This window comes from Dichomitus squalens (genome assembly GCF_000275845.1).
Source record: "Dichomitus squalens LYAD-421 SS1 unplaced genomic scaffold DICSQscaffold_28, whole genome shotgun sequence".
NCBI classification, from domain to species: Eukaryota; Fungi; Basidiomycota; class Agaricomycetes; order Polyporales; family Polyporaceae; genus Dichomitus; species Dichomitus squalens.
The window spans coordinates 275,520-287,724 of record NW_006766910.1 but is presented as its reverse complement, the minus strand read 5'-3'; the positions used below and the strand labels follow the sequence as shown (position 1 = coordinate 287,724).

Here is a 12,205-nt window from a genome sequence, read left to right as displayed (position 1 = left end):
TCTCCTCGCGAAATGAGGGTGAACCGTCGTCATCACGGCCGGTAAGTGGATGGGAGTTTGTCAGGTGGATGGCTCAAAAACGCGTGAACCTGTCTACGAAAACACATAATCTGGCTATAGATACATTGCAAAGTATGAGTAGATATGGTTGGCTCTTGCTATGGCGAGGAAGGGGATAACGCGATGTGAGGAGGGGGTAAGATGAATAGCGATATGGAGCGTTCAGTATCAGATGTCGAGCGCTTCGTGGGTAGGTCTTTTCATTACCGGCAATCCATCACGAAATGGTGTCATCACGACCAGCCAGCTGGGCAGTCTCCGACCATTCCGCTTGGCTCCAGCTTATTGCGAGCTGGAGCGGTATCCACGTCAGCTTGATCCGCCCAGCCGGGGCCAAGCTGCGTGATTTTCGAGCCAAGTCAAGCCAGCCGTCAAGCCCAACTCGAATTGGCGGCAACACTAGACGTAGGGCTGGCCGAATGGGTTACGTCATCGATGACTGGTACAGTCCTTATCTCGATCTAGCGTCTATCGTGCCAGCGCAAGTGGGGGGCGGCAGCCCTCCCCATCCTCTGCCTCTTGGCATATGGACAGGTTCTAGCCTTCCTATGCTCGCTCTGTGGGCTACTCCGACACTTGCACGAGAATTATGATCTGGTATTTAGTTCGTAAGTGCGGCGAATTCGTTCTTCGTTCTTCCACTTGACCTGTCTCAGACACCATCCATTAGCATCACAATGTGTCCGAGTCTTGCTCTACCAGAAGTCAGCTACGAAGCGCAGACGCTGTCCTTATGCTCGCGTTCATGTTCGAAGTGTGCAGCCGGTCGTATTGCACCACCGGACGCGCAATTCACTCCTCCTCCGCGTGGAGTTAGCGCTGTTGACTTGTGAGTGCGATATCCACTGCTTGGGCGGATGTAGATGTCGGCCCTGTGGAGATCCTGTCATATACGGCGAGACAAAGTGCTAGCGTAAGCCAACCGACACCCATTTCTGAACCCGATCTATCTAGATATGAACCAAGAGCTATCTCCAGTCTACCTCGGAAGAACCCACAGACCTCGACCCCTGCGTCGCGGGTGATACCGAATGTCTTTGCACGCCAGTGTCGCTTCATAAGTCGACATTTATTTTGCACTTCAACGTAGTGTATATAAAGTGAGGCCGTGTTCGGCAAGATCGATTCCGCGCTCATCACAATCCATGGTAGGCCCAAGCAAGCGCTTAATCCCAGGTTCAACTCGGTTATTGACTACACCATTGTTCCTTGATCCTTGCTCATCTCCATATAGCCACCGACTTCCTTACTATCACTGTCTCGGTACTGATTTCTGCTCTCAATCTACCCGGACGTCACTTCGAGCTTGCTCACCGCTCGGCACTTCTCTCGTCGATAATGGCGATCTCTGCTGTTCAGATCAGCAGCACCCGGTTTCGCGACGCCTTCCTGCCGGGTTCTGCTAACGTCGATGCATCGAGGCCCGATGTTTCAAACCCATTTGCAGCTCTACAGCGAGCTAATCAGATCAAGGAGAGACAGCTGTCTAAGCGTTTCGTGAGTACTGCTAACCACCGTCCTCATCTTCCATCCGAACTGACCTGGTGCCTCAAACAGATGGCTATCGTCAATGACCACAATCTCGTCCAGGGATTGACCTGCTCCTCATATCAACAACACCCTACATCCATCGAATACGACAAAATAGGTCACCACACCACTGCGGCCTTGTTTCGAAACACATCCATACCCAAGGCGGGACAGCCCGTCTGGGCCGACCAGCTTCTCCCGATTCAGTTTAAGGCAAAGGACCCTGGAGTCGACCCCTTCTCGGACATCGAACGCAACGACGAGTACGGCTTTCTAGACTTTTCTCGGAAGCAACTGCTCGATGAGATCTCTGCGACCGCCGAGCTGCTTCTCGCCGCCCAGCAACGTGTATTCCTCTTCATGTTCCTAGTGATCGGTCGTCGATTTCGTTTGCTTCGCTGGGACAGAGCAGGCGTCATCGTTACTCCACCTATCGATTACGTCAAGCAGCCTTCCGTTCTCTGCGACTTGCTCTGGCGGATCTCCCATCTCAACGACGCGGGAATCGGTCTAGATCCTAGCGCCACTCGCGTCCTTCCTGGTGACGTTGATTTCCTGCGCATGGATCTAGCCGCGCAAAAGAATCCCAAAGACATGAGCCATATGGAACGAGAGGTGTCCGCGTCTGAAGAGGAAGAACCCTTCGTCTTCGACTACGTCCGCTCGCTGTTCCGTCTGTCAATCAGTAACGACTGGCCTCGCTACAAACTCGAAGTCGCTGACGGCACGGCTTCTCGCGGCTACCTTGTCGGCAAGCCTACTTTCCGCGCCCCTGGTGTGACGGGGAGGGGCACTCGTGGTTACGTCGCGTTTGACTGCAAGACAGGTCGCTTCGTGTGGCTCAAGGACGCGTGGCGAGCATCGTACATGATCTCCCGCAGGGAAGGCGACGTGCTTGAGAAACTCAACTCGGCGGGCATTGAACACGTTCCGACTCTGGTATGCCATGGAGACGTCGAGGACCAAGTGACTATCACTGCGGACTGGTGGGAGCGCAGATGTCCCATCTCCACGGTCTCCTCGTCTTCGTCTGCAGGGTCGTCTGAGTCGTCTTCATACACCCTTTCTGTGTCGGCATCGCCCCGCAGCAGGAAGCGCAAAAGGATGCAAGCCACCAGCGGCGAGCGCTCGCTGCAGAATAGCGCATATAGTTCAAGTTCGACTGTGGGCTCGGACCAGCCGCTTCCCGAGCACAAGCACTACAGGCTCGCTGTGGAAGAGGTGTGTCTTCCACTGAAGAACTTCGAATATGGCCGGCAGCTGGTTTTTGTCGTCCTGCACTGCTTGCTTGGTGAGAGGATTGCACATTAGTGACGGATGATCTTCTTACCATCCGCTTCGTAGCCCATCACCAGGCTGCCACCAACCCGGCAACACGCCTTCTCCATGGCGACATCAGCAGCGGGAATATCCTCATCTATCCCAGGATCAAGCGTACATACGACGGCGATAGCCCCATGATGCTATGGACTGGGCTGCTCACCGACTGGGAGTTGTCGAAGAGTGTGGATGACGACGAGGCGTTGTGCACGGCTTCGCAGGTGCGTTCGGCCATCTCATCCTTTGATAGTGCTGATACTGACATCAATCAATCTCGCGATCTCAGGGAACATACCAGTTCATGTCCGTGAACCGGCTCCTTCAGGTTGAACCGAAGGCCATCAAGATCTCCGACGAGCTCGAATCATTCTTTCATGTTCTGGTGTACTATTCAGTGCGCTCCCTCCATTCGAACTGTCCAGACGTCTCGTTCTGGATCGACGAATACTTCAATACTTACGCCGCTCTCGGACGCATGTACCCGTGCGGACAGAAATCCTCGACGGTCGAGTCCACTGGACGTCTTCAAACGGGGGCAGGCGAGGGCCCGCTCCTGTTCGAGAGCCCCATGGACTCGATCCTCGCCACCATGCTCCAATGCCTGAGGGCACACTACAAGATTATCCAGGACGAAGGACGCAAGCTCATGTCGGCTGCTCCTGCGCGTTCTCACATGAGGCGGACACGATCTTCCTCGCCCATTTTCGACCTGATTCCTCTCGACAAATACGACCTGAAAGCGATCCTGGAGGAGGAGGAGGAGGAGGAGGAGGAGGAGGAGTATACCATTCCGAAGACTAACTATTTGCCAGCCTCCTCGTGTAGCGATGCTCCGACGGCGAGAGACCGCGATCTTGCGAGCAAGATCACTACGCATGACTACTTCCTCAATGTCTTGAACAGCTTGGTCTGTCATCCCGACTGGCGGGGTGGCGACCGCATCCCGAAGTCTTCGCAATGTTGCAAGTCGTCGCCGAACGTGAAGGCTGATGCGTCGAAACTAGCATCGGCTTCTTCAAGGACAGATCGAGAGACGAGCAACAAGCGACGGCGGACGTCTGGACCCGAGCGCAATGTCTCTCTGCGTGCTCGCCTACGCACTTCGACGCGGCACGCGCAAAGTTTTCCCGTCCGTGAGACGTGGTAGGGCGTGCTTCTGGAATTTGCGGAGATACGTGGCTCACGAGAAGGATTACAACAGTTATAAAATCTCTCCTTGTGCATGACATGGTGTCCGTCAGATCCCATGCGTGTGCCCTGTGCACCCGTTTTCCCTCCATTTGTTCACTTCTCCTCGGAGTGTTATTCTTCGGTCCCCGCTTCGATACATTTGGAATAATCAACTTGTATCCGTCTTTCATCCTACTTTGTTACCTCCATCTATCCCACTGTCGTTCTGGCTGCTGTGCACGTCAGGTAAACTTGGAGCGCGCGATGCGGTCCACCTTTGGTTGACTTCTGTGTTGTGACATACCAAATCCATTATACACTACAGTCTAGCCATCTGATTTCATATACGTACCATCTTCACCATCGCACTTCCATCGTGGGGGACGTGATACACTGCATCACAGTACCGTGTATTTGATGTCCGAGTCAATCGACTGACTCCTCAAGCTGACCCCCGTGTGCACAGTGTGTTTCCGCTCTCTCTTGCAAGGGAAGTCATTACGCTCGTGACCTTCTCAGCTTTCACCCTGTGCTCTTGCCATATCTCCCCGCCCACAAGGTTCGTCCCCTCGGGCCGTCTTTGGTACTTGGCAGCTGATTCCCCTCACGCATTCATATTTGTCCCGGTGACCACGACGGTCACACTTCCTTTGCCGTACGCACGTCCACTTCATTGTGTAATACCAGCATACCGTCCTAATCGCCCTTCATAGCTCCCCCCAACCAAGTCCGTCCCCGCGTTTTTGACGCTCCCAGACTCCGCAGCTAACTCCTCTTACACATTCATGTCAGTCCCGACCACGACGGTTTCAACTCCTTTGCCGTACGCACGTCCACCCCATTGTGGACTACCAGCATGCCGTCCTAATCATCCTTCACCAATCTATCTACCGATACTAGTATGATGAGTATTACTTCATCAGCCACCGCTTCAGCTACGACTGCTTCAACTACACCAAAATTTTCTAGCCCTGTGCCAGTCGACACGCCCACTTCGAGGACTACGACCTCTTCATCCACTTCATCCACCTCTTCCTCCTCCAATTCTACCTCATCAGCCACCTCTACATCCACATCCACCTCCACGACCCCAACGACCGCTGCCTCCGCCGATTCAGGCTCTGCTGTTGTCACCACGCCAAGCTCCGATGGTCAAGTCGCCACCTCGACGCAAGCGGTCGGTGTGACCCCAAGTGCCTCTACGGGTGCCGATAGCAGTAGGCACAACAGTGGTTCCAAGGGGTGAGCTATCTGTCTTCGGCTGGCCTTCCATTGCACCTGTTCGTCGATGCGTCGACGTTTGTGTGCCCGTATTGGCAACGCCATCGGCCAGCGTCTACCCCTATTTGGACCGGTCACCGAGTGACTCGCCAGGACGCGGAGGAAACACTGCGCATGAGCGACTGCTTGAATCTGACATGCAAACGACTGTGACTTGAGCATCGTGGCGGTATCGCTAACCTTCCTTTTCTCAACTCAGGTTCTTCCAACACACCGAGGCAGTCGCCGGCGTCTTCACTGTCCTCTGTCTCGTTAGCCTTGTGCTCTTCATTATGGTCATCATTACTATCATTCGCCGTCGCCGTACCAAGAAGGATTCTAGCCGCGAGGTCTCCACAGCCGCTGAAAACGCTGCTGGGCCAGCTCCAGCTTTCACTGATGAAGACTACCTTCTTAGACGGTGAGATACGGGAGGCGACATGTCCCCGATGACCACCGAATACTCGGACAACACTCACGGTGGCACCATCCCTCCAATTCCGATGGCTCGCAGAGGCGAGAGCCACGACATGACCGAGCTCTCCCGGTACGAGGGCAGCGCTGCTGGTGACACTGCTGGTATTGGCGTCATGGAATTCAGCAGGCCACACATTATGGTCAGCCGCAGGATGATGGCAACGTCGGACCTTCTGCTCAAGAACAACATCCTCCCTTGTCCCTATGGTGCGTATTATGAGACTCGATGAAGCTAGCAACTGATCTACATGAATCGATGACAACGCAACCAGGATTGAGTCGAGGACACAACCTCCGCAACCAAGTGCTGTACCGGCAACCCCTGCCCCCTCCGACTATGCAGACAACATGTCGATATCCTCGTCGACGATCCCGCCTTCGTATCATACACATTACTCGTACCCCGATCTTCATTCGTACCTCGCCACGCCACCTAGCTCAAGCTACGGCTCCGCGCAACAGCCCCGCGCGCCGCCATCTTCCTTCACAGCCAACAGAGCTCGTGTACGGGGTCCACGCTCTCGGACATCGTCTGGGACCTCCAACATAAACCATGGGCAGTCAAATTTGCCTCCACTGCCATCAACTAATCAAGAAGACCCGTTCGCTGACAGTCAAGAACGGGAAGGCGCGCTGTGACCTAGCCAGCCAGTAGATGGTGGCGTCCATCTAGCCGGTGGGGCTTCGGGCAATCGTAGGGTCGTAGGAGACGAGTGGGACTACCAGATTAGCGGACTTCATGTATGCTGTTTCCGGACTACGATGGAGATGTGTAGTAGGAGAGAAGGGATACAGTGGGACTACGCAAGCGCAGGTGTGTTGCGCGAACTAGCAGAACGGGCAGCGAGTCGAGGGTATCGGATGTATGCATACTATGCGGGAACGACTCTACTATATCCAAAGGGATAAGTTTTCAGCTCGATGGACTTGACAGATACGCCCAGAAAACATTCCGCGGCGACTTTCTTTGAGTTTGTGAGCTGGTGGACTGCCCTATGGTCGTCTGATGTGTTGATTGGTGTTGTGCTAGTGCCAGTGTCCGTGCAACCAGTGCGATGTTCACGCAGTAGCCCGAAGGCAGGAAGGAATTGTGATTGAATCCCTTGATGAGGAAAAGAGGAGCAATAGACGGTTGCCCTGGGTCCTGCCCACGCTTGACAGTGATGTGCAGGGACCGGCTCAGCTAAGGCTGCCGGTGTGGTCTGGCATTGTTCCTGATGAATCTTCATGTCAATAGGCAAGTAGAGAAGCACTTACAGACAGTGCATTCAGGGAGTACGCCATGGAGGGCTGTGTGGAAGTAGTTCTGTTCATCTTTTTCGAAGTATTCATATCGTGTTCTATTAGAGCAGTTCTCGGAAATGCGTGGCCCAGTTATCCCCAGATATCCATGAATGTCTTAAAAAATTAGCTCATTCATGCAGATACACCTGAAGTCCACGATGGACTACGGCAGCATATGTTCATGTTCATGGAACGCGAACTTGGCACTGGGAGAGGTGAGCATAGAAGGATGTGAAAAAATGTGCTAACTCGCCGAGTATCATTTAGACAATGACAGCTGTTAGTAATCTTCCCATATTCATGAGATGTCGGCGTAGATAGAAGGGAATTCGAGGAATGTCCAGGACATGGTTTCAGCTCAAGTTCGGACGCAGAATCAACGACGGTCAAGACCAGCCGTAGCGCCGGCGGCGAGCGCTACCCCTGTGCTGATGCGCCACAATCGCCCGATCCTTTCCTCCGCATCTGTGACATAGCACTCCTCGCTGGCGACTGGCCGCGCTACCAGCTCTATGTGAACGACCCTTTCGTGCTCCCAAAGTTTTGTTGAGGTCCGTGTGGCTACGTCGCCCTATGTTTGCGAGAAGGGTCGTGGCTCAAGGACGCGTGACGCGTGTCGTACATGCTCACCGAGACCGAAGGTCAAGTTCTTCGGAAGCTCAACGATGCTGGCGTGCAACACGTCCCTGTTCTCATCCGTGACAGCGAAGTGCGTCCCCAGGCTACCATCACTACCGACTAGTGGGAGCGTATATAGGCTCGTTCTGACCCTCCTCTGCGATCCTGTCCCTGATCAGCATCAGAAACCTCTTCAAGTCCGACTACACCAGGCAGTTCTTCATCCTTGGCAGTCAGAAGCGGAAGAGGCGTCTGGAAGGAGCGGCGGACACTTGCACGACAGCACAGCACGTCAGGCAAAAGGCTCACACATAATCTCGTCTAGACGGGATACTCTGACAACACAGAGACTAGTCACGGGCATCGTTGTGAATGAGGGGTGCATGCCACTCCAAAATTATCGGTATGGGCGCCGGCTTATCGCTGTCGTCTACGACTCGCTGCGTGCTGAGTACTGTGTATTGACTTGTAATACGTCTGCGTTCGTTCTGATCGTCGTACTTGGAGCACACTACGAAGCGGCTACGAAACCGGAGACCCGCCTTTTGCACTGCGACATCAGCAGGACTGATATCTGAATACGCGCAGAGATCGTGCGGGCTCGGGAGGGACAATTACCGACAGTCGTCTAGGCAGGCGTCTTGACCGGCTGGGAGCTGCCCGGATTGTCTGACTGGAATCGAAGACTACTCAAGCGGACCGCATGGTGGGTTGCTCCTCTGGTCATTTCGCAGCAGTCTACTGACGCTAAGGCGCAATCATAGAATATACCAATCATGTCAGCAAACTTGCTCACGTGTATCACAAATCCGGTAGAAATTTTCGACGAGCGAGCAATGTTCTCCCATGTCCTCGTCTACTATGCCGTGCGCCACCTCCGTTAGAATTGCGACGACATCCATTCCTGACGTTCCTCTCTGGATAAAAAACCACTTTCACACATACGATCGCCCGGAGTGCATGCTGGTATGCGGGCGGAATCCGTACAGGGGTGGAAGTGGCTCGGAGGCTTCGGTATCGTTACCCTGAGGGCCCTCTATTTGTCCCTAATCCAATAAATAGTGTCCTTGCTACAACTTCGCCGCCATCAGCCCATTTTGACCTTCTCGTACTCATTGTTTAGTTCGACCGCCACGGCTGGGAAGCTTTTTACGTGCGTCCTGTTGGCAAGGAACCTACTCCTGAGGAACGGAAGCTCGCGAAGTCGGTTGTGGGCCACCGGTTTATGTTCGGTCACCTTGCAAGAGCACTCCGTGATCTATGGTCGCGAGACGACGACCGAACACCCTCATTCTGAGACCGGGAGCCTTCGTCGGTGAATGCTAGCCGCAACGAAATTGCTTCTCCGAGGGGCAAAAACGGCCGCAAACATTCAGATGTGAACCCAGCGTGTCGTTACCCGCTGGCTTGCGTGTATCGGAGTGTCGCACCCGCTCAATAGATTGGGCGAGTACGTATGCCGTCCGCGCGAGGCCTTAGTGGGCGTACATAACGTGAGCGGCAGGAAATTTTATGTGAAGTCTCCGCCTCTACCACCATACTATTGTTTGGTTTTCATTCCATAGGAGGCTTACCTCCGAGCTTTGCGTTTTGTTCCTTCAATTCCACTAGGACAGAATGTAGAGTCCCCCTTTCAACGTGTTTGCACACATCGGCGGAGCGTTGTATGGGCTACACTGACACTGGATTTCTCTTAGATATTTCTATTCAATATATGGCGTTACACAGTTAGAAACACTGCTTTGCTGAGCAGAAGCGTCCATTTGGCACGACATCACCGGACTCGGAGTTGGATACATGCCTTATCTCCGATTGAGCGCTTGATATAGACAGCTCATCGCGACGTCTCCGTCTCTAAAGTTTCAAAGACCACTGCCGACTGTCTCTGTCTCTACTCTCAATCCGAACCAATCACTGCATCGTCTTCAAATATATGCTGGGACTTGGACCGTACACCCACACACTCAGCATGATGAACATTCCGCCCTCGAAGGCTCACACGTAGTAAGAAAGATCGACTCGTACTTGACCTCATTGTCGTACCTATCGCCATTCCGACAATCGCCGACTCCCTGGGCGGCGGCAACTAGTTCGTATGGGTAGGCTCTGCTTATCGCCTCACCAGTGTTGCAAGCCTACCCTGATCTGGTTGCCTTGCAGATGCCTTTCGGCGGCGACCTGTCATACCAGCCTCGGTCAAACTCTTCGCTTTTCGCCATAGGAAACGCTCTCGGGCGCAATCCATATCATGAACATGCTCGCTGAGGCACGACGTGAGTCCTTCGTTTTGGGCCGCTATGCATGTTTCTCATGTCGCGCAGCGTACAGGGCATGGACAACGGAGGAACCATGGGCCTTTCTGAGATCGCCGTGTCCAACCTCGTCCCGCTGTCAGGTCGGGAAATGTCCACGGGCATCTGCGTTTGGAATTGGCCATTACGCCTTGCGCACAGCTTGGAGCGAGTAGATCAAGAAGGGGTGCGTGTTCCAGTGTTCTTGTAGCTATGTTGGCTCCTACGTCATTCTAAACGACGTTGTTTCTTCACGTTCGCATCCAGTATCCACATCCCTTTTGACACAGCATCGCAATCAGAGTCTGCGTAATCTAACTCCCTAGTGGTAGCTTTCTGGACGCGCCCTCACACATCATCTCGGCATCGGAGATCGCCGCTTTGCTATGCATGGAAGATCACAAGGCTTTATGAGATGGTACGTCTCTAACAGTATACTGCTCGCTGATTACTAATCTGCTCGTGTTTCGTGTTGCAGCATACCATTTTAGGTATTAAAACGCGTTAGAATAAGCAGCCAGTAGCTGACTAGTATTGCGTAAGCACAGAGGGATATATCATGTTCGACAGCTCTGTAGCCTTGGGAGCCATCCGAACTCTGAGCTGACCTCTACTATGTAGCTAATGCTCGAGTTATCGTATACTTTTCATGGCCGCTTTGCGCAAAAGTGACCTCAGTTCCTATCCGCGAATGCATGTTACGGAAGGGTTCATCACTCTGGTACTGGTGCGGATAACATCCATACGTGCTCTAGCATTCCGAACTCTGACTCACACACGGCCCGCAGTTTTTGGCTGGTTTCCTCAGTGTCTAAGTTTCAATGTGTGCCACACATTTGAACAATATCACGGCCGATACAGACATTCTCGCAGCGTGTTCCCCATCGGAAAGGCAGAATGCCATCAGTACGCATCAGCTACGTACAGAATCGATCCTTGTTTGTTCTATCACATTGAACGCTTCCGAACTCTATCAATGATGACCTGTGCGCTATACTCACTAGATATAAAAGGTAGGCGTGCGGGTGCATAATACATCTAACCGTACGCATTGGCCTGTTGGCCCATCTATTGTTCTATTCAACCCGTTTCGGAACCGAGACAACGAGGCGTTTAAAACGTCGTCTCCCTTCTAATGATCTAACCACGAAGCAGATCCTGTTCCTTTCTACTACCTCCTCGCACCATCCACTCGCTCATCATGGAGCTTGACCCCGCCTGGGGCCTCGAGGAGTCGCCCTACATCACTCGAAAACTCCCGAGCGTTGTCAAGTCTGTGGGTGAGGTCTCCCTTGACCAATACCGTGTCCAGTCCATCAAGGATCTTGCGGGCCGCGCTGTGCAGGCGGATGATGTGGAGGAGTTCTTCAACTTGCATCTCCCGTGTCCGGGTTTCCGGAAGCAAAAGCGTGGTGCGAAGGCTTTCAAGTGCCCAAAGAACAACCCCTTTGCAGCTCTTGAGGATGCGGACAAGATGTCGGAGGTGAAGGTGGTTCGACTACTTGTGAGTATGTTCGAGCCTCCAGGCCCTTCACGCGCTGATGTGGCGTAACCACCAGAACCAGGCCATCGTCCAGCACAAGCTCGTACCTGGTTTAGTGCTGTCGCGGTGCGAGAATCGACCGGACTTGAAGAAGAAGTCACGAAAGAAGAGCAAGAAGGATGACGAGTCGAAGCCGAAGGTCGATATCTTGCGCCAGAAGATCGATGCCGCATTCTTTCGCGAGTTCTGCGCACCCAAGGACTGTCGCGGCGACTAGGCGCGTAGACTCGGGTCGACGTTCGGCGACGACCTCGTAGGCGAGCGGCAAGGAGCCGAAAGGGGAGAGAGAGAGGGAGAGGGATAAACGTGACAGAAAACTCGACGAGGGCAGAGCGGAGGTCGGCACGAAGGCACGAGACCTACGAAAGCTAGTCTTCACGCAGACAGCGACAGACTAGTCCCAATGACCAAGTTATACATTAGCAATCGGAGGGAGATACAACGCTATGGTCACTCACCTAGTCCCAATGACCAAGAGGTCGAGATGGGGACTAGGGAGTGCCTAAGGGGGTCCTTATATACTAGAAGGGCTGCTTAGCAACCAAAGACAAGGCGCGAGAGCGAGGCAGTGAAGATGACAAAGGGAGAACAAAGGGCGGGAAGGAAAAGGCAAAGGCATGGCGATCACGGGAACGTAGCATGCGGGTGTGGG

General features: G+C 53.6%; 4 protein-coding genes across 4 annotated transcripts; all 4 read left to right on the top strand.

Annotated features, from left to right (window-relative positions):
* Nucleotides 1–1,398: 1,398 nt before the first annotated feature.
* Nucleotides 1,399–4,182, top strand: DICSQDRAFT_181962 (uncharacterized protein; the record flags this gene model as incomplete). Its single annotated transcript, XM_007367780.1, has 5 exons — nucleotides 1,399–1,557; nucleotides 1,618–2,881; nucleotides 2,935–3,131; nucleotides 3,197–4,053; nucleotides 4,112–4,182. The coding sequence occupies 5 exons, from the start codon at nucleotides 1,399–1,401 to the stop codon at nucleotides 4,134–4,136; spliced, it is 2,502 nt and encodes an 833-aa protein (XP_007367842.1). The 3' UTR covers nucleotides 4,137–4,182.
* A 1,598-nt stretch (nucleotides 4,183–5,780) lies between these two features.
* DICSQDRAFT_172055 (uncharacterized protein) lies at nucleotides 5,781–6,407 on the top strand (the record flags this gene model as incomplete). The annotated part of the gene is made up of 2 exons (XM_007367779.1): nucleotides 5,781–6,024; nucleotides 6,280–6,407. The coding sequence occupies 2 exons, from the start codon at nucleotides 5,781–5,783 to the stop codon at nucleotides 6,405–6,407; spliced, it is 372 nt and encodes a 123-aa protein (XP_007367841.1).
* A 3,613-nt stretch (nucleotides 6,408–10,020) lies between these two features.
* DICSQDRAFT_65000 (uncharacterized protein) lies at nucleotides 10,021–10,221 on the top strand (the record flags this gene model as incomplete). The annotated part of the gene is made up of 1 exon (XM_007367778.1): nucleotides 10,021–10,221. The coding sequence occupies one exon, from the start codon at nucleotides 10,021–10,023 to the stop codon at nucleotides 10,219–10,221; it is 201 nt and encodes a 66-aa protein (XP_007367840.1).
* Nucleotides 10,222–11,211: 990 nt separating this feature from the next.
* Nucleotides 11,212–11,770, top strand: DICSQDRAFT_172054 (uncharacterized protein; the record flags this gene model as incomplete). Its single annotated transcript, XM_007367777.1, has 2 exons — nucleotides 11,212–11,514; nucleotides 11,570–11,770. 2 exons carry the CDS (start codon nucleotides 11,212–11,214, stop codon nucleotides 11,768–11,770), a joined length of 504 nt encoding a protein of 167 aa, XP_007367839.1.
* Nucleotides 11,771–12,205: the final 435 nt, after the last annotated feature.